At 38.6% G+C, this 21833-nt stretch overlaps 1 protein-coding gene across 12 annotated transcripts in view; it reads left to right on the top strand.

Moving 5' to 3' along the window:
* Positions 1-21833, top strand: part of LOC126970614 (uncharacterized protein ZK1073.1) — a 255934-nt gene that overhangs the window by 30517 nt on the left and 203584 nt on the right. For all 12 annotated transcript variants that reach the window (XR_007730673.1, XR_007730674.1, XM_050816716.1 and 9 more), the window contains 6 exons: positions 5679-5729; positions 9304-9367; positions 12370-12487; positions 14615-14897; positions 18871-18992; positions 21157-21319. Coding sequence is in view for 10 of the 12 variants with exons in the window: in XM_050816716.1 (XP_050672673.1) it covers positions 5679-5729; positions 9304-9367; positions 12370-12487; positions 14615-14897; positions 18871-18992; positions 21157-21319 (801 nt within the window). In the remaining 2 variants the exon portion in view is untranslated. The remainder of the gene's footprint in view (positions 1-5678; positions 5730-9303; positions 9368-12369; positions 12488-14614; positions 14898-18870; positions 18993-21156; positions 21320-21833) is intronic.

The following is a 21833-nucleotide window of genomic DNA, read 5'->3' as shown; positions in this document are numbered from 1 at the left end:
TGAAAGAGCGACATCTCAAGTCAATTTCCTAATATACAATAATTGGAGTTGAGCAGGTTATCAATAGTAAAGTAGATCCTGTAGATAGAGCCACAACCTGAGAGTTGAACAAAGCATACAAGATTTTATCGACGATTCGTCCCTCGAAGAGTTGGCTCAGATGGACGAGCACTCGCTCGGAACGCGAGAAGTCGAGGGTTCGAGTCCCGCATCGTTCATAAAATTTTGTTTTCAAATTTTATTTCTGTATTAAATCCCAGAAGTGAGGGTTATCCCTTTAAAACGTAACAAATTGTGTAGATTTGCAAGAGCGACATCTCAAGTCAATTTTCTTATGTGCAAATATTGGGGTTGAGCAGGTTATCAAGTGTAAAGTAGATCCTGTAGATGAAGCGACAACCTGAGAGTTGAACAAAGCATACAAGATTTTATCAACGATACGTCACTCACTTGTGAATTCAATCCCAGACGTGAGGGTTATCACTTTAAAAACATAACAAATTGTTAATTGGATAATTAAAGTAAGCATAAGTACGGCTAGACAGTTGCGTTGAAGATGAGCATGTGATGCAATCAATTGGAAAGAAAATCAATTGAAAATAATTTTAAATACTAGCGGACCCGACTGACGTTGTCCTGTCTTAAATTTGAAAATATTAAACTATTTTGAATAAGTCTTCTATAAGTCGGTCTCTCTGGTCTGGTCTCTCTCTTTTGCCCAATTTCACCCGCAGAAGACTCAAGTTTTAAAAGAAACCTGATTTTTCGAATCAACGCTCATCGATAACACCGAACGATTGCCAAATTGGCTGCGTAGAAGCTGGGCGTCATTATTAGAGCACTGCAATACTTCAAGCCGGCCCACATTTTAGCGCTCTATAAGCGCAGGTCCTGCCACATATGAAGATTGCTGTCATCTCTGGTCTGGCGCCGCCCAGTGTCAGTTCCAACAATTTGACCGCGTGCAACGCAAAGCTGCTCGAATTATCGAGGACCCAGTGCCCTGTGAACGGCTGGATCACTTGTCGTTGTGTAGAGACGTCGCTTCATTGTGTGTCTTCTATCGCATTTATCACGGGTAGTGTTCTGAAGAGCTTTTTCACCTGATCCCTGTCGCTGAATTCTACCTTCGCACGACACGCCACAAATAAGGACATCATCCCCACCATCTGGATGTGTGTCGGTTTTGTTCCACATACCACAAAGCTGTGGATTGTGCGATGTTTCCGGGACATAGGACATGGATACCTTGAAAAAAAAAGAGCGTTCACCTTTTTTAAAGGCCGGATATGCTCCTATGACGCTGCAAGAGAATGTGGGCCGTGGTGTTCACATAACACCACGTTTGATCGATATAGAGGATGGATCGACATATTGGTTGTCAAATGTAAAATATTATGGTTAGGTTCAGAAATTTAAATTGTGTCAAAACTTAAGATTTATCAATCGACATAAAAATAATAGATAGTTACCATCTGTTATTAATCTACCAACTATAGTTAACTTAAATTAAGTTTATTTTTTACCTCCTGAGAAAGAGAGATAGATATGAATAATTCTAATTTGTTATTCATTTTAAACTACTCTTTCAATTTGATTTCTGAATGACGGGGGACATATCAAACGATAAACAAAATTGTTGTTTTTATTTAATTCCGAGCATATTAATATTTATTCACCTTTTAAACCTTCACTGGACTTCCACAAATAATTTAAGACCAAAATTAGCCAAATCGGTCCAGCCGTTCTCGAGTTTCAGCGAGACTAACGAACAGCAATTCATTTTTATATATATAGGTGATTACTTATAATTAAGTGCAAGACGTAAGTGATATGCCCTGAGTATTACAACATCGTGCCGCTCAGATATCTCCACCATACCATAAGCTCAATCAGAACGCTGGAATTCATTTATTAAACAGAAGCTTTTACCCGCAACTTCGTCCGCGTTGAATACTTACTTTGGGCACTCTTTATTTATTTTTAGGTTACTTTTCAAATAATCAAATACAAACTGCTCTTTCCGCTGCTGGCCGCGCTCTTCATATTATACAGCGCATATCTCTTGTCATTGTAGAGTTTCTTTTTCTTAAACAGTATTGCCCTATGAACTATAATCTCCTATTTCATCCCCATGTAGGTCAAAGTTTCAAAAATACTCGTAAATATTTATAAATTATTTCTTATCGAGTGCCTTCGATAATGACGAATGTACATACAAACTGCCGTCCCCTATTTCAACCCATTCATTTATTGTTTTTTGCAATAAAAGGTACCCTGTATGTATGTCCTTTTTCAAGCTCTAGTCTATCTCTGTACTAAATTTTATCAAAATCGGTTCGGTGGTTTAGGCGTGAAACCGTAACAACAAAAAGTAGGGTTTAATACAAATGGTTCAGTAAAATTCCACGGCTATAGAATTTGCATGTTTCAATGTGCTGTGTGCATAAAGATGAAGTATTAACTATAGTATTTATAAATAATTACGTCTAATGTATTAACGACGGGTTTGTGTTCGCAATATTCGACCCCGGGTTATTTTAGTCCGACCTGTATACAGTTTTATGCGGGTTTGTTAATTTCTGTTTGTTTATGCCGTCTCCATTCATGACTGCTGCAACAGGAGCAGCCAATATGCATATTATTATGCCTATAGTACAAATAAGAAATGAATATGGAAGTAAGGAAGGAAGACTCAAGAAATGAGGTGTGGGGTAACGAGCTCAGGCCCTTTCCTAATTGGCACAGAGGTAGTGGAACGCGTCCACAAATTTTCTTATCTCGGGAGCTGCGTGTCAGAGACTGGGAGACTAAAGAGAATATCACATCGCCAAAGCACGAGCAACCTTTGCACGGCTTCGATCCGTATGGCAAAGACGGAAACTGACACGGAGAGTTAAGTTCAAAATATTCCAGTCGAACCTGAAGACCGTATTGCTGTATGGGTGTGAGACGTGGAAGTTCACCAAGCCCATCTCTCATCAACTTCATGACGCCTTCGAAATATCCTCGGTATTTACTGGCGCGACAAATTTCCAAAGGTTATCTTTGGCAACGCTGTCATGAAGTCCCAATCGAACAACAGATAAAACGTTGCAAATGGAGCTGGATAAGCCACACACTCCGGAGGGATCCCAACCATATACCGAGGCAAGCCCACGGAACCCTCAAGGAAAACGCAAACGTGGCCGTCCAAAGCAAACCTAGAGGAGGACTGTCATTGACGAAGCGAAAGACACCGGAAAGACCTGGAGTGAAATAAAGAGAGATGCTCAGGACCGATCGCGATGGAGACGCACTGTGGATGCCCTCTGCCTCTGCTAGGGGAAACATGAACTTAAAATAATGAATGAATGACAAATATCAATAATTATGATAAAGCCATAAAAATTTATCTCATTTTCTTCTTCTAATTCAAGGTAGGGTTTATACCACGGTAAGGTAGGGTTTATACCATGGTATCACGTTAGATAAAAAGCTTCAGTGAGGTCCACATAGACTCAGCTCTGCGGCATATGCCGTTAGAAAGATTAGAGAGTACACGAATGTTGCGACCGCTAGATTAGTGTACTTCAGTTATTTTCACAGCATCATGACGTACGGTATTTTACTATGGGGTCATGCTGCTGACATTGATATAGTGTTCGTGCTATATATCAGCTTCGTTATAAACAGTCTCTCAAAGAAAAATTTAAAGAAATAAATATTGTGACTGTTCATTGTCAGTACATTTATGAAAATTTAATATACGTTCACAAAAATCGTCACCTTTTTGCTCTTAATAGTGATTTTCATTATTATAACACTAGAAATAAGGGATTGCTTGTAACTAATTCTAGTAGGCTTCATACGATACATAATAGCTTTAAGGGTAAATGTATACACTTTTATGATAAAGTCCCAGCCCCGGTTCAATCATTATCTATAAATAAATTTAAATATTTTATTAAAAAACGGCTCTGTCGTAAATCCTATTACTCCACAGCTGAATATCTAAATGATCGGACAGCCTGGGACTAGATTGTGATTATTTTATAGCGATAGAAATGACTGTACAATATTGTATAATTTTATTGAAAAGAGAGGGAGAGTTTCTTGCGCCGCTTCTTCTCTCTCAGAGCGCCATTTGTTTCCGAAGCGGTAGTAGTATCTAGTATAAAGAATATAAGGAATAATAGCAGAAATTACATCAAAAGGAATTATAAAGGAATCAATTTTGAGAAAATAAATGGCTTTTTTATGCCTACCTGACTGTTGATAAAGGTACTTTGACTGGGTGATAGTGATTTTTTATAAGGTTCTGTGTTTTTTTTTTTAAATATTAATATGTAAAAAGTTGGAGTTAATCGGTAGTTACATATGCCTGTAAGACGTCTCTTTGGGCGGGTTGTTCAGACTGTGGCATGCCTTTTCTTTGATTGTTAATACGGTTATACGGTTCATCGGTGAGTACGGTCCGTCGAGTTCGGACCATTGGACGAATGGAATGGTCAGCGATTTCGATTAGGCAGATATTGATATCACAGCAAAATACTAGTAGACTTCTAATAAACTATTTAATATTACAAATTGCTAGATATTGGGCGCAATTATTCAAAAATAATTTAATATTAAAGCAAACTTAACTACCGAACTCATAAATGATTAAAATTGATTTATAGCACTCATACATCTATCATACAGTTATGGGCGCTACAAAGTTGCGCGCACGACTCAATCTGCCATTGACCGTTATTTTCAAACGATTATGTAGCATTCTCATACATTTAAACTAATATTATTATGAGGTACTTTCCCCGGGGCATAAAAAGAATAGGGGAGTCCCAGGCCCATGGGTGTCGTAAGAGGCGACTAAGGGCTTTTAGAATTGGGAGAGTCACGCTGCCGTCTTTTGTCGTCAGCACAATCGGGCCAAACTCATCCGGGTTAATTACCACACTCGCACAGAATACCGGCGTGAAGTAGAGGCCTACTGCCGCTATGTTTCGCATGGATTAGTGTCGAGGACCGGTGGCCGCCCCCCCCCGTCCTAAAAGCGAGTCCTTAAAGAGATAGTACCCCAGGAGGGTACCAGCTCTACCAGAGTCGGAGAATCCCTCCCCGAGCACTCTAGCTCGGGCTGCCCTTCGTATTCTGGGGAGGGCACTGAACCGCGCATGACCTTCGAAAAAAGCGCGTACACCTTACTTAAAGGCCGGCAACGCTCCTGTGATCCCTCGTGTGTCAAGAGATTGTGGGTGGCGGTGATCACTTAACAACAGGTGACCCGTACGCTCGTTTGTCCTCCTATTCCATAAAAAAAAAGTGTGTTTGTGAGTTAGTGAGCTTGTTGGGGGTAATAATATCTGTATCTACTGAACCGAAAATTCTGTTACCAACAGAAAGTCATATTACTAATTGTGAGTGTCATCTGCTATATTAAACCGAAAATATAAAAACTTTTTGCTGGTAGACGGGTTTCATAAGTAAGTCAAAGAAAAACTGAACGAATGCAAACGTATCTTACGAACGCCTTAACTTTGAAACACCATCTTATATGGTTGTACTGGTAAATGCAGACAAAGTCGCGGATGACAGCTAGTATTACACATATAAAATAGCAAATATGATGTGTTGCTTGTACCGTTTCGACCTAGTTTGAATGTATGCCCTTATAGTTTTTTTTTGTATTGTTACAGAAGTATGCCGTTAGCACAGACCGGAGCGGCGATATCCACGTGCACGTCCAGGTAACACAATATTATAGAATCAATGCAAGTCAATTGACGACCCCTGTAGCCCAGTGGTTAGTTACCCTGCCTACTGAGCTAGGGGCCCCGGGCTCGAATCCCGGTAGGTGCAAACTTTTAATATGATGAATATGAATGATTGTTTCCTGTATATTGTATTAAATATATCGTTGGCTTGCACCCAGAGTGCAGGCTATTATTTTTCTTTTCATATTTACAAGTTTCGATCTCGTAGTAGACTTTTCCTGCGAGATCGAATTAGAAATAAGAAGATTCTTAGGAGAACCAAAGTCACTGACGTACCTCAGATGATTGCGAATCTGAAGTGGCAGTGGGCAGGGCACATAGCTGGATGGCCATAAGGCCGTTGGTAAAGTCCTCGAGTGACGACCACGTATCGGAAGACGTAGTGTTGGTAGGTTGCCAGTCCACAAGATGGACTGGCGATCTGGTCAAGATCGCCAGAACAGTTGGATGAGGTCAGCGTAGCACCGTTCGTCGTGGATCTTTGGTCCCCCGGCCTCCCGGCCGACTGAATGACTCCTGAACAAAAGCAGTGGACGTCTTCTGGGTGAAATGAATCATGATGATGATTTACAAGTTAAATGCATGAAAGCAATACTTCTAAGCATATGCGGCGACATGTTAATGGATTTCTTTTATTTTCTTATTTTGAATGTTTTTTTTCCAAGTAAAAAAAATACTCAAATAGTAATATTGATATTTTTATTTCATTTTTCATACTAGTTCTAATAACAAATAAATTGAAGAAAAAACTAATTCTTTCAATAACAAAACAAAAAGGGTTTAAATATTTTTGATTAGAAAGAGATGTCCATACTATAATATGACGTCACATCTTCATTTTACTATAGTAGCTCTATACAAATTTTAGTTGTTCCCAGATAGAGACAGAAGACCATTACAGAAATACTTCAAAAGTTTAAATGCCTGTTTGTTTGTATTGTTTTTAGATTTTATTTTTCATTGCTGAACAAAGGCCTCCCCCAAAAATTTCCAAAACGATCGGTCCTGCGCTGCACTCATCGAAAGTATTCCGGCGATCTTGACCAGATCGTCTTGTGGGGGGCCTGCCAACACTGCTTCCGGTACGTGGTCGCCATTCGAGGACTTTACTGCCCCAACGGCCATCTGTCTGTCGAACTATGTGCCCTGCCCACTGCCACTTCAGTTTCGCAATCGTTTGGACTATGTCGGTAACTTTGGTTCTCGTACGGATCTCCTCATTTCTGATTCGATCTCGCAGGGGAACTCCGAGCATAGCCCTCTCCATTGCCCTCTAAGCGACCACGAGCTTTCTCATAAGGCCCATAGTTAGCGACCACGTCTGTGTACCGTAAGTCATCACTTGCAAGACACACTGGTTGAAAACCTTCGTCTTCAGACTTTATTTTTATTTTCTTAAATTTAATAAGAAAAATTAGTTAAACACAATTCAGCTTTGATAGTTAAATGCGTTTACAAAATCTCGATTTGAAATTGTTGACCGGTGAAGAGATTTTATATTTAGAGTTAATACTCCATGTTGATCAATCGGTTGAGGGTATAACATAAAAAAATCAGTTGCAAGACTTAGTCCACACCCTAACGTACTTACGTCCAGAAATGACAACAAATTAGAGCTTGTAAAAATAGGAGAAAACTTATTAAGCAAATTGAGTGAGATGGTTTTTGCTCTTATAATAAGAGAAGGCGTTTAAATTCTTGGTCGATTGTGGTAATATATTGTTATATTTTCATAATGAATCATTTTATAATTTCATGCATATTCAGGGATTTACCCCGACAAAGAGTGAGGTAAGAATGTAGATATTTTGTAATAAAAAAAAAAAGCAAGAAAAGTATGCTAGGTCTTGCTGAACCTGCTTTTGTAGATATATATTAGATCATTTATACATCTAGATAGATGTGAAAACGTAGATAAAATAGACTTTAGAACTAACCTCTATTTTGAGCAATTCACGCACACTAACACAAATCTAGCAAAAATGTCATACAAATCGCGAGTGTAAGACGTAGCTTGTCACGCACACTAAACTAATATTCCTGGCCTTTTTTTATCCGTTGTCTAACAGCAAGGGACTCTATCTATACGTATAAATTATCTAAGATATATATTGCAAAATGTAAATACATATTATTTAACAATATAGGAAAGTTGACTGAATCATAAAACTTGAAGAGGGGATAGTGAAAATGAGGAGTAAATTCTTTGGAACCAAAAAATGTAAATACTGGCTGGTAACAATGGAATATGGAGAGGAGAAAAAAGTCGTGTTTTTTTTTTTTTTTCTGAGCGTGTTGTTACCGATTGATAAAATTTAATTGCATTTGCATGCGGTTAATAAGCACCTATCTACGCTCGATAAATTGTACTACAGAGCAATTTTCTCAATACTTGAGGCGGAAATGCTCCAGTGGCGGACAGGAAATAAAATATTTTGATAATTGTTTGTTATTCATAGGTATGTGATTAGTATGTGTTTGGAGTGGGTAGGTACCTACTTACCTTCGTGCGTGGTAAACACTTACCCCCTTATCCATAATGGTCCGATAACTTTAAACAGCCGCTTAGGATTGTTTTTTCTCATTCTGACTTAGGTCAATAGAAGAAGACAGAGTGAGAATTAGCAATGCTTTAAGTTAGCAGACTATATAATACTAATAATGGGGTTAGAATATTGTATATTTTTATTAAAAAGAGCGCAAAATCTCTCTCAGAGCGCCATTTGTTTCCGAAGCGGTAGTAATATCTAGTATATTAGAAATGACATCAAAAAGAATTCTAAAGGAATCAATTTTGAGAAAATAAATGCCTTTTATGCCTTTTATCGTACTTGCATAATATTGATTAATAGAAAAAACAGGTTGTTTATTTTGTTGTAGAAGAAGTAGGTGCGCAATTATTATTTAACGTTTTAGTGTATATTAGTTATATTGTTTTGGAATGCTTAGTTGTTGTTGAAGTCGGTTGTTTTTGTTATTTTTTATGAAACATTTTTATCTCATCTAAGCTAGATACAAATAGTACAGCCAAAGAGATTTACAAGTTTATACATGTACTTATTAAAAATATTAAGATTTACATATACTATTATAGTTAACTAGCTGACCCAGCAAAAGTTGTATTGCCGATATTAAAATCGCGAAACAAAAGTAACTGTTGATCGTAGATGGGTGAAAATTTTAAGTTGTATGTATTTTTTAATGCTGACTCATAATCAAACAAATTTAAAATAAAATGTCAAAAATATTAAAAAAATATATAGGCGTGGACATTTAACATTTAGTGGGATGAAAAATAGACGTTGTCCGATTCTCAGACCTACCCAATATGCATTCAACATTTCATGAGACTTGATCAAGCCGTTTCGGAGGAGTTTAACTACAAATACCGCGACATGAGAATTTTATATATTAGATATAAGTAAAGGAATTGCGGCTTTAAATATATCCTTAAGTAATGGTTGTAAAAAAAGCTTTCATTGTGTCCTATCTGTGTCTATATTTATTTTTATCCTTCTTCTTTTAATTTATGGTGTCTACATTTCAGGGCGACCTCAGTCAACAGGACAAGAGATGCGTATTCCTTACCGTCCACGATCTGGGGACTAATCGTGAGTGTTTTATAGATTTAGTTTGTGAGAATATTATTAGTAAGTGAAACTCGAGCTGTAGGTACATTTAAGTTGGTAACTTTACAGACCTCACATATAATATCAGCCACCTCCAACAATTATAACCGGGTTCTGGGTCTGCAATGGATTAAGGGAAATAGCGGTTCGTTGGGTAATGATGCAGCGGATGAACTTGCAAGGCGGGCATCGGCAACCCTAGTGACTGGTCCATTGCCACTTCTGCCACTGCCCTACAGCCAAATGCGCTCATGGATACGCTCTCTCACCAATAACCTACACAACACACGATGGATGAATGTCTCAAGCTGTAGACAGTCGAAAGAAGCGATACCTGCACTGTCACCCAAACAGACACGTAGACTTATCAGCTTTAACAGACATGATATCCGTATAATGGTGGGCACCCTAATGGGTCATACATCGCTAAACTAACACCTTTTCACAATCAGCGTAATGGACAGTCCTAAGTGCAGATGCTGTCTGGTCGAGGATGAAACGGTCACTCAGGTAATCCTGGAATTTGCAGCAGTGGCCATCCAACGGGCAAAAACCTTAACTAATACGAGGTCGCTTCAGGAAGTCTGCGAAAACCCCAGGAATGTTCTCAACTTCTAGAAGGAGCTGGTTGGAGTAACTGGCCAATACTGCACAAAAAAAATGGAACTGGATGGAAATGTACCAAATGTGGGCCATTTGGTATTAGAGGTTTATTGCAGAACAGGAGCCCCTACACCATACCATACCATACCCCCTCCAACATCTCGGCTTGGAGTGGCGCCTCCTGATTGTCTCGAAAGTAAAGTATTGACAAGATTAACATATTGAATTATTCCTCATACTTCCGTAAAATTTTTGGTGATATGAATTTTGTGAATCATAAACAGATACAAAATAAAAATAGTTTAAAAAAATATGTTGCTACGGATCTTGTTTGTTAGTGTGTGTTTAACATTTTGTGCAAGCCGTACCACAGTGCCTAAATTCAAATTCAAATTCAAATATTTTTATTCAAAATAAGATTTAAAATCACTTATTGTACGTCAAAAACCACCACCCATTCAAAAGAGACTGCCTCAGACCTGAGAAGAATGGGCGCAAGAAACTCCGCGGGGTTTTTTTTTGTTTAATATAAAATATGGATTACAATGTGATATCGTACAATAAACATTTATCATTAAAGAGCCTGAGGGTGTTCGCTTTATTCCCAGTCCGTGGTGTCATTAAGAAAATCGTTTATGCTATAATAACCTTTCCCACACAAACGTTTTTTAACAATTCTTTTAAATTTCGTAACACAGGTTGTACATTTTCTGGGATCATATTGTAGAAGCATATACATCGCCCAACAAAAGACTTACTAACTCGACCCAACCGAGTAGTAGGCATAACAAGTTTATGTTTGTTCCTCGTGTTAACATTATGAATGTCACAGTTTCTATAAAATTCCTCAATGAGCTTATGAACATACAGAACATTATAAAAAATGTATGATAAGCAACAGTCAAAATGTTTATTTCTTTAAATTTTCCTCTTAATGATTCTTTAGGACCTAGGTTATAAATAGCGCGAATAGCCCTCTTCTGCAGCACAAAGATTGTATTAATTATATACCATAGGACATAATACTATGAAAATAACTAAAGTATACTAATCTCGCCGTATCTATGTCAGTTAACCGTCTAATTTTCTTAACCGCATATGCTGCAGAACTAAGCCTATTCGCCAATCCTTCAATATGGGGGCCCCACTGCAAATTGGAATAAAGAGTAATGCCGAGAAATACAGCAGATTCCACTGGTTTTACCACATCTCCATTTAATAAAATATTCGCATCTACATTTTTGACATTTGGGGCGGTGAATTTAATATATTTGGTTTTATGACTATTTAACAATAAGTTAATTGGCGCTAAAAGAAGTACCATTGAGTCTCAACGGTCAAATGTCACATAAGTCGAGCCACTCGCTACTAGCAGGCAATAAATTAAGTACTTCGCCACAATGGTGGTATTACTATATGTACGGTACATTTAAACAAATTGTTATGTTTCCAAAACCTGAGAGTTGAACAAAGCATACAAGATTTTATGACGATACGTCACTCGAACGGTTAGCTCAGTAGGCAGAACACTGGCACGGAACGCCAGAGGTCGTGGGTTCGAGTCCCGCATCGTTCATAAAATTTTGTTTTCAAATTTTATTTGTGTATTAATCCTAGAAGTGAGGGTTATCACTTTAAAAACATAACAAATTGTTTCTATTTACAAGAGCAACATCTCAAGTCAATTTCCTAATATGCAAATATTGGGGTTGAGCAGCACATCAACAGTAAAGTAGATCCTGTAGAATGTAGATGAAGCCCGAACCTGACAGTTGAACAAAGCATACAATGTTTAATGACGGTACGTCACTCGAACGGTTGTAGCTCAGTTGGCAGAGCACTGCCGCAGAACGCCAGAGGTCGTGGGTTCGTGGGTTCGTTCGTGGGAGAGCGTAAATGTATCGTGGAATATCAGACAAACACATGTTGTGTTGTGTATTAATACCTAAATTCTTGGTTTAGTTATAGAATTCCTTGTAATTATTATTTTATTAATCTAGCCTAGCCATAATGTTTTTTAGGTTATTAAAATAAGAATAAAAATCTATATATACCTGTGTACCTCGTAGAAGGAATTATTCACTGATATTTGCCCGTTACTCGATGAATAATTGAATTAATTCATCTCGGAAATTATAATTTTATGCAATATAATTTTTGGAAAATTATTCGAACTGTAAAACAAACACATAGATAGAAAATATCCCAAGAAACGGGGATTTAATTCGCAGTACTATTTGATTCAATGGATCAGTATCCCTCAGCTTCCTGTATTCCCATCAGCCATCTAATTCACGTTCGTCTGTTTAAAATATTTATACCTGACATTGACACCATTGAAGATAAACGGTCATATAATAATATATTCAATTGATGTCCAGATACTTCCATGGTGGACTTCGTGAACAGTCCAGCGATGTCGGAGATCAAGGAGAGGTCCTGCTTCATCCACGTCGACGTTCCCGGTCACGAAGAGAACTCACCAGACTTGCCTGAGTCGTAAGTGGACATAATAGAACCTTCAAAGCATTTCATGCATTAAGGACCTCGTAAGGAGTCACTTCACAAGTTTTTTTTTTGTATGAAAATAAGGGACGAGACGAGCAGGGCATTCGCTGATGTTAATTGGTATGCTCTGCCCATTACAATGCAGTGCCGCTCACATAAGATGTGAAATCTCATTTTCCCAGTAATTTTACTAGCTACGGCGCCCTTCAGACCGCAACACAATAATGTTTACACATTACTGCTTCACGGCTGAAATAGCCGCCGTTGTGGTACCTACCCATAATCTAGCCGGCTAACTGTGCATAGGAGCCTCCCACTGGTTCCCACAACCTTCATGAGTGCTTATAGTAATAGAATAATAGAATGCTTGTTCGTTATTCGAGTTTCCTACTCCACGATACTAAAAGCAAAGGCATAATTTGCATTTCAAGGGCGTGCGTTTTTATTTATGTCGAATGATTCCGACGACATAGGACGTGACGATATAGGACTTGCAGTGTAACTCCAATCATATTATATTCAGACCATTTTAAGTATTTTTTATGAAAATAAGGGACGAGACGTTCAGCTGATGGTAATTGATACGCTTTGCCCATCACAATGCAGTGCCGCTCAGGATTATTGAAAAACCCAAATATTGTCACCTTGAGACATAAGATGTCTAGTCACATTTGCTCAGTAATTTCATTAGCTACGGCGCCCTTCAGACCGAAACACAGTAATGCTTACACATTACTGCTTTACACGTTGCACAGATAGGTAGACGGGTAAGTTTTACAGATATGGATATTTTTCTATTTCATTCAATTTAATGTTTAACTTTCGGAGAAGTTATCGCGAGATGTTGTATCTCCTACTAGTCTCCGAGGCTCGCACGAATAATGTTCGAAGGGCCTAAGTGAACTCTCGCAATGCTAGACTATTGTGCCGCTATCGGTAGAGATCAGTGACCAGTTGCTCGATAGCTTGATTGTTCTTGCTGTACTTCATATGAAAACCAGTAGGAAGCTCCTTTGCACAGGATGCTGGCTGGTTTATGGGTACCACAATGTCGCCCATTTCTGCCGAGAAGCAGTAATGTGTTAGCATTATTGTGTTTCAGTCTGAAGGGCGCCGTAGCTAGAGAAATTACTGGGCAAATGAGATTTCACATTTTATGTCTCAAGGTGACGAGCCTAATTGTAGTGCCGCTCAGAATTTTTCGTTTTCATTGCAATGGGCATTGTAAAGGGCAGGGCGTATCAATTACCATCAGCTAACGGTCGGGCCAGTATCGTCCCTTATTGTCATAAAAAAAGGTGTTTAGAGGTTAATTACGCTTGATAGCCCATCTCTTGAAAGAAAGAAAGAATAATCATTTATTCAATTAGGTCAAAATGAAACAACGATTTTACCACCACTTCGGAAAAGTTGAGCTGTAATGAGAAGAGGAAGACACTCAGTGCCACTCTTTTTAATTTATTGAGTCAGTTATAAATGGACGAGCCAACAAAGATTATTAGCCCCGCCTATTATTTCATTTAAAATGGGATAAGATGATCGATTTTTTTAACTACAAGTATTACTAGATTAGGTTCCATTCGCTAGCTGAGGTCGACAAGTGAAATCCGCTATTGATGTGTAAACGGACGTGGTTGATTACATCGTCGGAATTGCTACCGCTTATATTATGTACTTACGTATAAGATCTGGAGAAACTAGAAACCGTATAACCCACGTGACCAACATGGTAACACTGCTAACATAATAAATCATATAGTCATTTTAGCCTAAGCTGTCATATTATATAATTAAAAACTATCTGATGATACTTCTAATATAAAATATGTTATCGATTCCCATTCCACGGCAGTGGTGTCTCATACATTTCTTCCACGTACTTCAAAGCTGTGGAATTATTTTCCTTGTGCTGTGTTTCCGGGTCGATACGACATGGGTAACTTCAAAGATGCGTGTACACCTTCCTTAAAGGCCGGCACTTCCTTAAAGGAGAATATGGGCGGCGGTGATCACTTAACACCATGTAAGCCGTATGCTGGTTTGACCTCCTATTTCATAAAAAAAATACAGGGCCAGACCAAAACAGAATAATTAAAAAAGGAAAATAACAAATTTCAGGTATCCGTTTCCTTCCCTCCAAACACTGGGTGAAGATTTGATCACAGTATTGGATTTTCTTCACGTGCGATACGCCGTGGGGCTCGGCGAGGGTGCTGGAGCCAACGTGCTGGCTCGATGTGGACTGGCTCATCCCCGGCGCCTCCTCGGCCTCATTCTCGTCAACTGCACAGGGTCTACCTCATCCGTGGCGGATGCATTTCGCACGAGGTTCTCCCGTTGGAGGGGCACCGATATCTCACAGTCGGAAGAAGACTTCCTCATTTATCACAAGTTTGGACATGTGAGTTATATGCCAGAGACCCTTGCCTATCATTATCAGGTACCTATTTTTCTTTCATTAACTTTCATTTGGTAATTGGACTGTATGTTGCTTTAATAAGTTGTGGGATCGTTAGATAGAAGATACAGTTTAGAGGCAAAAAAAATATTAGCAATTTCTGGAGAATATAGTTTTAAGAGATTTAGGTTAAAAACTGCCTGCGTGGTGATGTCGCCTACAGATAGTTGCACCAAATACGAGACGGCAGATGAGACGCGCGTCACGAGAGAAGAGAGATGATAAGGGAGAACAGGAGTGGACACACTTTGTTTGCTTTTAATTAAGGCTTCATTTGATTTCGAATACCGAAAATTCACTCTAGTTTTAGCCGTTTTTGTCTAAATTAATAGGAATACTTTGTTTGAGTCTAAACGTTCGGTTAATATTATTCCAAATAACATAATTTCCGTTCCCAAAAAAGCAGAAAAGAAAGTTACATCGGATGGTTCTCTTAACTTTTTTAACTCATCAATTTTTTTTTATGGAAAACAAACTATGGAAGAAATACCAGCGTACGGGTCACTTGATGTTCATTGATCAGCGCCGCCTACATTCTCTTGCAATATCAAAGCAATAACAGGAGTGTAGTCCTGTAGGCCTTTAAGGAAGGTGTACGCCGAGTTTTGAAGGTTCCCATGTCGCATCGTCCCGGAAACACCACAAGGAAGCTTGTTCCATTTTCGGAATTCGACGGCAGGTGAATCTGCTCTTCTCTTTAGTAATAAATAATAATTTATACCTTTAAAATACGACTCGTACGCCCTGGTCACCCACTTTCGCCCTATGAGTGCCACGGTCACTGGCGTCTTAATATAAATAATTAAACAGATGCGGTGAATCATACCTTTTTTACCCATATATTAGGGAAGTCCCAGACGCATCGGTATCGTAAGGGACAACAAAGGGCTTTTTGACGTGGTTGAGTCACGTTGACATCTTACGACGAAAGCACGAACAAAAAACTGGTATGAAATAGCGGTTTAGCGCTGATTTGCTTCCAAAAGAACCATCACCCGTCCCTCCCCCACAATATTACAGCCGTCCTGGAAGATATTTTAGTCCAGGAGGGTAGCGGCTTTGTGAGAGTGGAGATCCTTCTTTACGGAAACTCAGGCATCTCGATCAAGTGACACAGCGTATTTGACATACTTAACGCACAAATTTTGTTATAATATTTGTCTCAAGCCCTTTGTTTGTTCTAGAGGATATTATGTATGGTTTGCGCCAATTGGCTGAGTCACCCACAAGGCTTGTTTTGCAAGCACCATGCCATTCTTCTTCGAACTTTTGCTGAGTACATATCCCGACAGTCAGAAGTGTAGTGCCCTTATAAACACCAACTCCTGACCAGTGACGTTGGCCTCTGATGACGGAAACTTCGTAGAACACCAGTGACACGCTGTGTCATGTGCGTGACACTACAAATGGCCTTCGGGCTATGCTGTAGTAGCTGATTATGGAACTACAGGGTATGGATATTTTCATACCAAGCTCAAGGGCAGTCAAAATCGGAGAGCAGCTTACAAGTCACCGTTTCTGCAGCCAAATTCCACCTTCACACGACACTCCACAAACTTGAATATGATCCTCACCATCTGAATGTATGGTATCCGCATGCGGCATGCGCTCGTAAAGGAAGTTTCTGCCACGTTAAATCAAACTTTGGAATGAGTTTCCTTGCGCGGTGTTACCACGACGATACGCATGGGTTTCTGCAAAAAAAAGCGCGGACACATTCCAATTAGGCCAGCACCGGTACTGTAATTCATCTGGCGTTGCAAATGAATGTGGGCGGCTGTGATCATTTAAGATTATGTAAACAAAATGGCTGTTTATTCTCCTTTTCTATAAAGTAAGCCTTGAACTTATCAGTATCTTGTCCAGAAAACAGTGTTTTGTGTGTGATAGAGCTAAGACCTACGACTTGAACATCTACCCAAATAAAATTTGAAAACAAAATTTCATGAACGATGCGGGACTCGAACCCGCGATCTATCGCGTTCGTGCGCTCTTCCAACTGAGCCAACCGTTCGAGTCCCGCATCGTTCATAAAGTTTTGTATTCAAATTTATTTCGTGTACTTAATCTAAGATGTGAGGGTTATCACTTTAAAACATAACAAATTGTTTAGACTTGAATATTTGTTAAATCTTTAGATTATTGCGACGAGAAAATAATATGTCAACTTTCAACAAAGGTAAATTAAAAATATACAGTCCTATTATCATTAAATAAATCCTAATGCCATGTAAGTTATCAATCTTGTTTTTATTCATTACTACTTATTACAAACGCTATTGCTTCTTCAATCTAGTTCCCCTCCTGCACGGTCTATTTGCATACGATTGTTTTTAATTGTTATACCTAATTAACCAACCATTACAAGCAAAGTATATAAGAAAGTTTATTGAAGTAGGCGTTACTTTGCGGAAATCCATAATAATACAAATGATTTAAGTTTTCCTCTACACGAGGCATCCTCAGGACGTGTTGTGTCGCCAAAATCCCAGTGCAGTCTCGTGCCAGATTTTGGCGAGACAACACGTCCTGAGGATGCCTTGTGTAGAGGCGAAACACGTGTCGAATTGTTTTAAAACAAATATTGGCGGAATTATCACTAAAGAAAACTTAAATCATTTGTATAGCAAAGTATTTTTCATTTATCATAATTTTTTGTAGAACTAAAAAGTAGATTTAGTTACAACTAATAATAATTAACTGCACGTAGTTTGCCTATTATTTTATTAATGTCTACGTTATTATTATGTGTTGTTTTAAATTTAGTATTTAGTTTTTTTTATGACAATAACGGGACGAGACGAGCAGGACGTTCGGCTGATGGTAATTGATACGCCATGTCCATTACAATGCAGTGCCGCTCGGGATTCTTGAAAATCTCCAAAAATTCTGAGTGGTACTATAACTGCGCGCGTCTCTTTGAGACATAAGATGTTAAGTCTCATTTGCCCAGTTATTTCATTAGCTACGGCGCCCTTCAGACTAAAACTCAGAAATTAGACTTTATAAATTTTCACTTAATTGATACTAAATATTTTTACCGATGACAGTTGTATTTTTGCTTAATAATAATAACAGTTCGTGACTTAGGAAACATTGAACATTCACGGGCATTTTATTCATTACATTTTAGAGGAAATTTAATTAAATTATTAATAAAACATCGATTGAAATCATGCACATTTTATATTTTGGATAAAATTAGTTTCGCAAGACTATTTGCCTTGTACGTCGTTCGTCTAATTAATCCTATTATCTAGACGGTTATATATTAAAGTGTTTTTTTATGACAATAAGGGACAAGACGAGCAGTACGTTCAGCTGATGGTAATTGATACGCTCTGCCCATTACAATGATGTGCCGATCGGCACCACAATTGCGCACGACACCTCGAGACATAAGATGTTAAGTCTCATTTGCCCAGTAATTTCACTAGCAACAGCGCCCTTCAGACCGAAACACAGTAATGCTTACACATTACTTGCTTCACGGCAAAAATAGGCGCCGTTGTGGTACCCATAATCTAGCCGGCATCCTGTGCAAAAGAGCGTCCCACTGGTAAACTGTAGCTTTTGAAATACAAACAATGACAATAATTTATTCTGTGTTGCCTATTGATCAATTAAGCGTAATGAGTGCAACAGCAGCTACCAACTAGAAAGTAGAAACATATTATTATTACAAGTAGCAAGTGCAATATCACCGCCGCGTACCTACAACTGACATCTGACATTCACTGTCACTGTCACTGTCCGATGTCAGATGTCAGTTGTAGGTACGCGGCGGTAATGTTAATCATCACCCCAGAAATACTCTTCATTTGGTGGCCTATGTGCGGCAAGTAAAATAGTAGGAAGGTTTTTTGTTCACCGTTGTTGTTTCCATACACAATTAATTGGAATATGTTGCCAACAGCAAATATCAAGTGATTCATGCGAGGCGGCGGATCGGGATCGAATGCTGACGGAATATCGCTCGAGACTGCGGGGAAACCTGAACACGCATAACATCAAGCAATACGTCCGAGCCTTTATCAAGTGAGATTATTATCCCCGTCTTACTTCATCATCATCCTCAGCCGGAAGACGTCCACTGCTGAATAAAGACCTCCCCCAAAGATTTCCACGACGATCAGTCTTGCGTTGCCGTCATCCAAACATATTCCGGCGATCTTGAGCAGATCGTCGGTCCATCTTGTGGGGGCCAACACTGCGTCTTCCGGTACGTGGTCGCCAATCAAGGACTTTACTGAACCAACGGCGATCTGTCCATATCTGTCAATATTTTGTTTATCAGCCATGATTAACCTAAGATGGTAAAATTTATTAACCATTGTTTGACTCCTTTGAAAAAATGGCCTGTCGACGAAAGAAGGGGTGCTATCAGGATTGGTCCAATGCGGTGGTATCTGTAGAGTATAGTCTGTGGTAGTGCATGTGAAGTTTCTATAAGAAATATCACTGTTAGGTCACTTAAATGCGCGGTTAACTTTATTATAAGATAAAGTTCAAAGAAATGACACTTATGAAAGACAAAAGTTATACTCTTTACTATTTACAACCATTTCGGAAAAGGTTGAGCTTTAATAAGAAGAAGTAGCAAGAAAATTATTCCCACTCTTTTAAATCAACAACAGCCTGAATCGTTTCACAACATTATAATTATAACTAGCTTTGACCCGGCAAACGTTGTTTTGCCATATAAAATATAATTCACGCGATAGTTTTATAAGTAATAAAATATTGCCTATATTATAGCCTGTACATCATCTTGTTCTATTGTCAATAGTTTTTGCAGCGCACGCAAAAATAGGTTTTCGATTTTACACCTTGTGATACAAAATAGCAATTTTATTACGGAGCTCTAATTTTGAAATAAAAAACATAGCCTATAGCCTTCCTCGATAAATGGACTACCTAACACTGAAAGAATCATTCAAATCGGACCAGTAGTACCAGAGATTAGCGCGTTCAAACAAACAAACAAACAAACAAACACTGCAGCTTTATAATATTTAATTATTAATTAATTATAATAAGCGTTAAGTACCTAATGCAACAAAAATACTCCAACTTCAAATATTCAATTATTTACATGAGAACTTACTTGTGTATTAAAATACATGAAAATTTATTTTAAAAAACTAGAAGAGTTTTTTTAATTTTATTGAGTGCGCTATTTGGTACGCTTGGATCTGTCCAAATACCTCCATTGCCAGTATCTCATTTCCTCTAAAGTTATGTATTTACTATACTATGTAACGTGTCGGAATAGAGCTTGCAAAATGTTGCCCAGTTCAACCCAAAGAAGACACAAGTTTGTGCGTTTAGCGCTTAAAATTTGCCCTTTGTGAAATCCGCTTGATTCGAGATAGCTCCTCTATTACCACAGCTTGTATCTGCATATCGTTGATATATCGAGCTACGTTCAGTTTGTTTACTTAATAAGGCGAAACAGCACTTCATTTCAAGCCAACTCCTGCAACTATATAAATTGCAAATCTGACCTCACATGGAGTACTGTTCTGACTTTTGGACGGGCTTTCTCCAGTACCAGCTTCTTCCATTTGACTTCATACAATAAAGACCGGCTGGAATCGACGACAATCATCTCTGATCTGCTTGATAGGTGCTGCGTCAAGTTGTGGATTCTTTATGCATCTACTTCTGCATAAACACGAGGAGATACTTAGGTTTTTTCCAGCAGCCGAATTCCACCACCGTATTACAACTTTGTGATTTTGTAAGAAAATTTTCCTCGTACAGCCATTTTGTGGGATGGATTACCGGTTGCAGTATTCCCGAACCGATACGATTAAGGGACCTTCAAGCTTAGACCATACTCCCACCTTAAAAGCTGGCAACGTATCTCTTGACCTCTGATATGGCGGTTAATTCACCACTTCTTATCACGCGAGCATTTTGCCCTTTTGCACCCTCTTATATAAAAAGAATCCGAGAAGGCTCTATTGCAACATCAGAGAAATCAAATAATGTTACCGGCCTTTTAGGTGGCCTCCTTGCGCTATTAACAAAGGAGCTAAGTCCACAGTTTGATTGTAAGTGGAAGAAAGTTCCGCACAAACCACACCGTGCAAGAACGCTTAATATAAGACAGTGTCCCTTTATAAGCTTTATGATTGTATACGTTCATGGAAAGAGTTCTAATACTATGTATAATGCAATCAATAATGTATTGCAGCCGTAAGGATTTGATACTGCGAGGATGTCGCCCCGATATCCTCCTGATTACGGGCATGCGCAGTCCGTACTCAGGTGTAGTGGAGAAGATGTACAAAGAACTTGATAAAGAGAGGGTGACCATATTGAAGATAGAAAAAGTTGGCGACGTCTTGGCTGAAGCGGTAAGTAGAATACAACTAGTAATTAAACTTTACAATCACCAAGGGCTACTATATATCTATTATATACATAACAGGCTATTCGATATTTATTTAGTATCCCGATATTTCAACAGTCTTTCACGGTAAAGGGATGGCGAGGACGTTGTTGATTATTGTCACTTCTACAAATTTTAATGTACATGATATTATTGGAATTAGGACTAGTATCTGGTAACGAGATACTGTAATTCTTTTGTTCTTATACATTCTCATCATATCTTGTTTCTTCATCTCGAATTGATTGCAAGCCGTATAGTAGATTCGTTCATGGTTTGATTTTAGCATACCCACAATGTTGATTAAATTAATAAAATTTGTTTGTAATATGGTAACCAATATGATAAACTCACCTACAGAGACACACACGGGTTGAAGTTTGCCTTACTTTGCATTTTGGTGCAAAATGTGACGTATGATCAAAAGTAGATTCGGACGAAATAGCGCAGAGTAGGGATGGATACTTACGTATTTAATA

Source organism: Leptidea sinapis, chromosome 1 (genome assembly GCF_905404315.1).
Source record: "Leptidea sinapis chromosome 1, ilLepSina1.1, whole genome shotgun sequence".
NCBI classification, from domain to species: domain Eukaryota; kingdom Metazoa; phylum Arthropoda; class Insecta; order Lepidoptera; family Pieridae; genus Leptidea; species Leptidea sinapis.
Note: the sequence above shows the minus strand (reverse complement) of the source record. Positions and strands in the feature narration are given on the sequence as shown.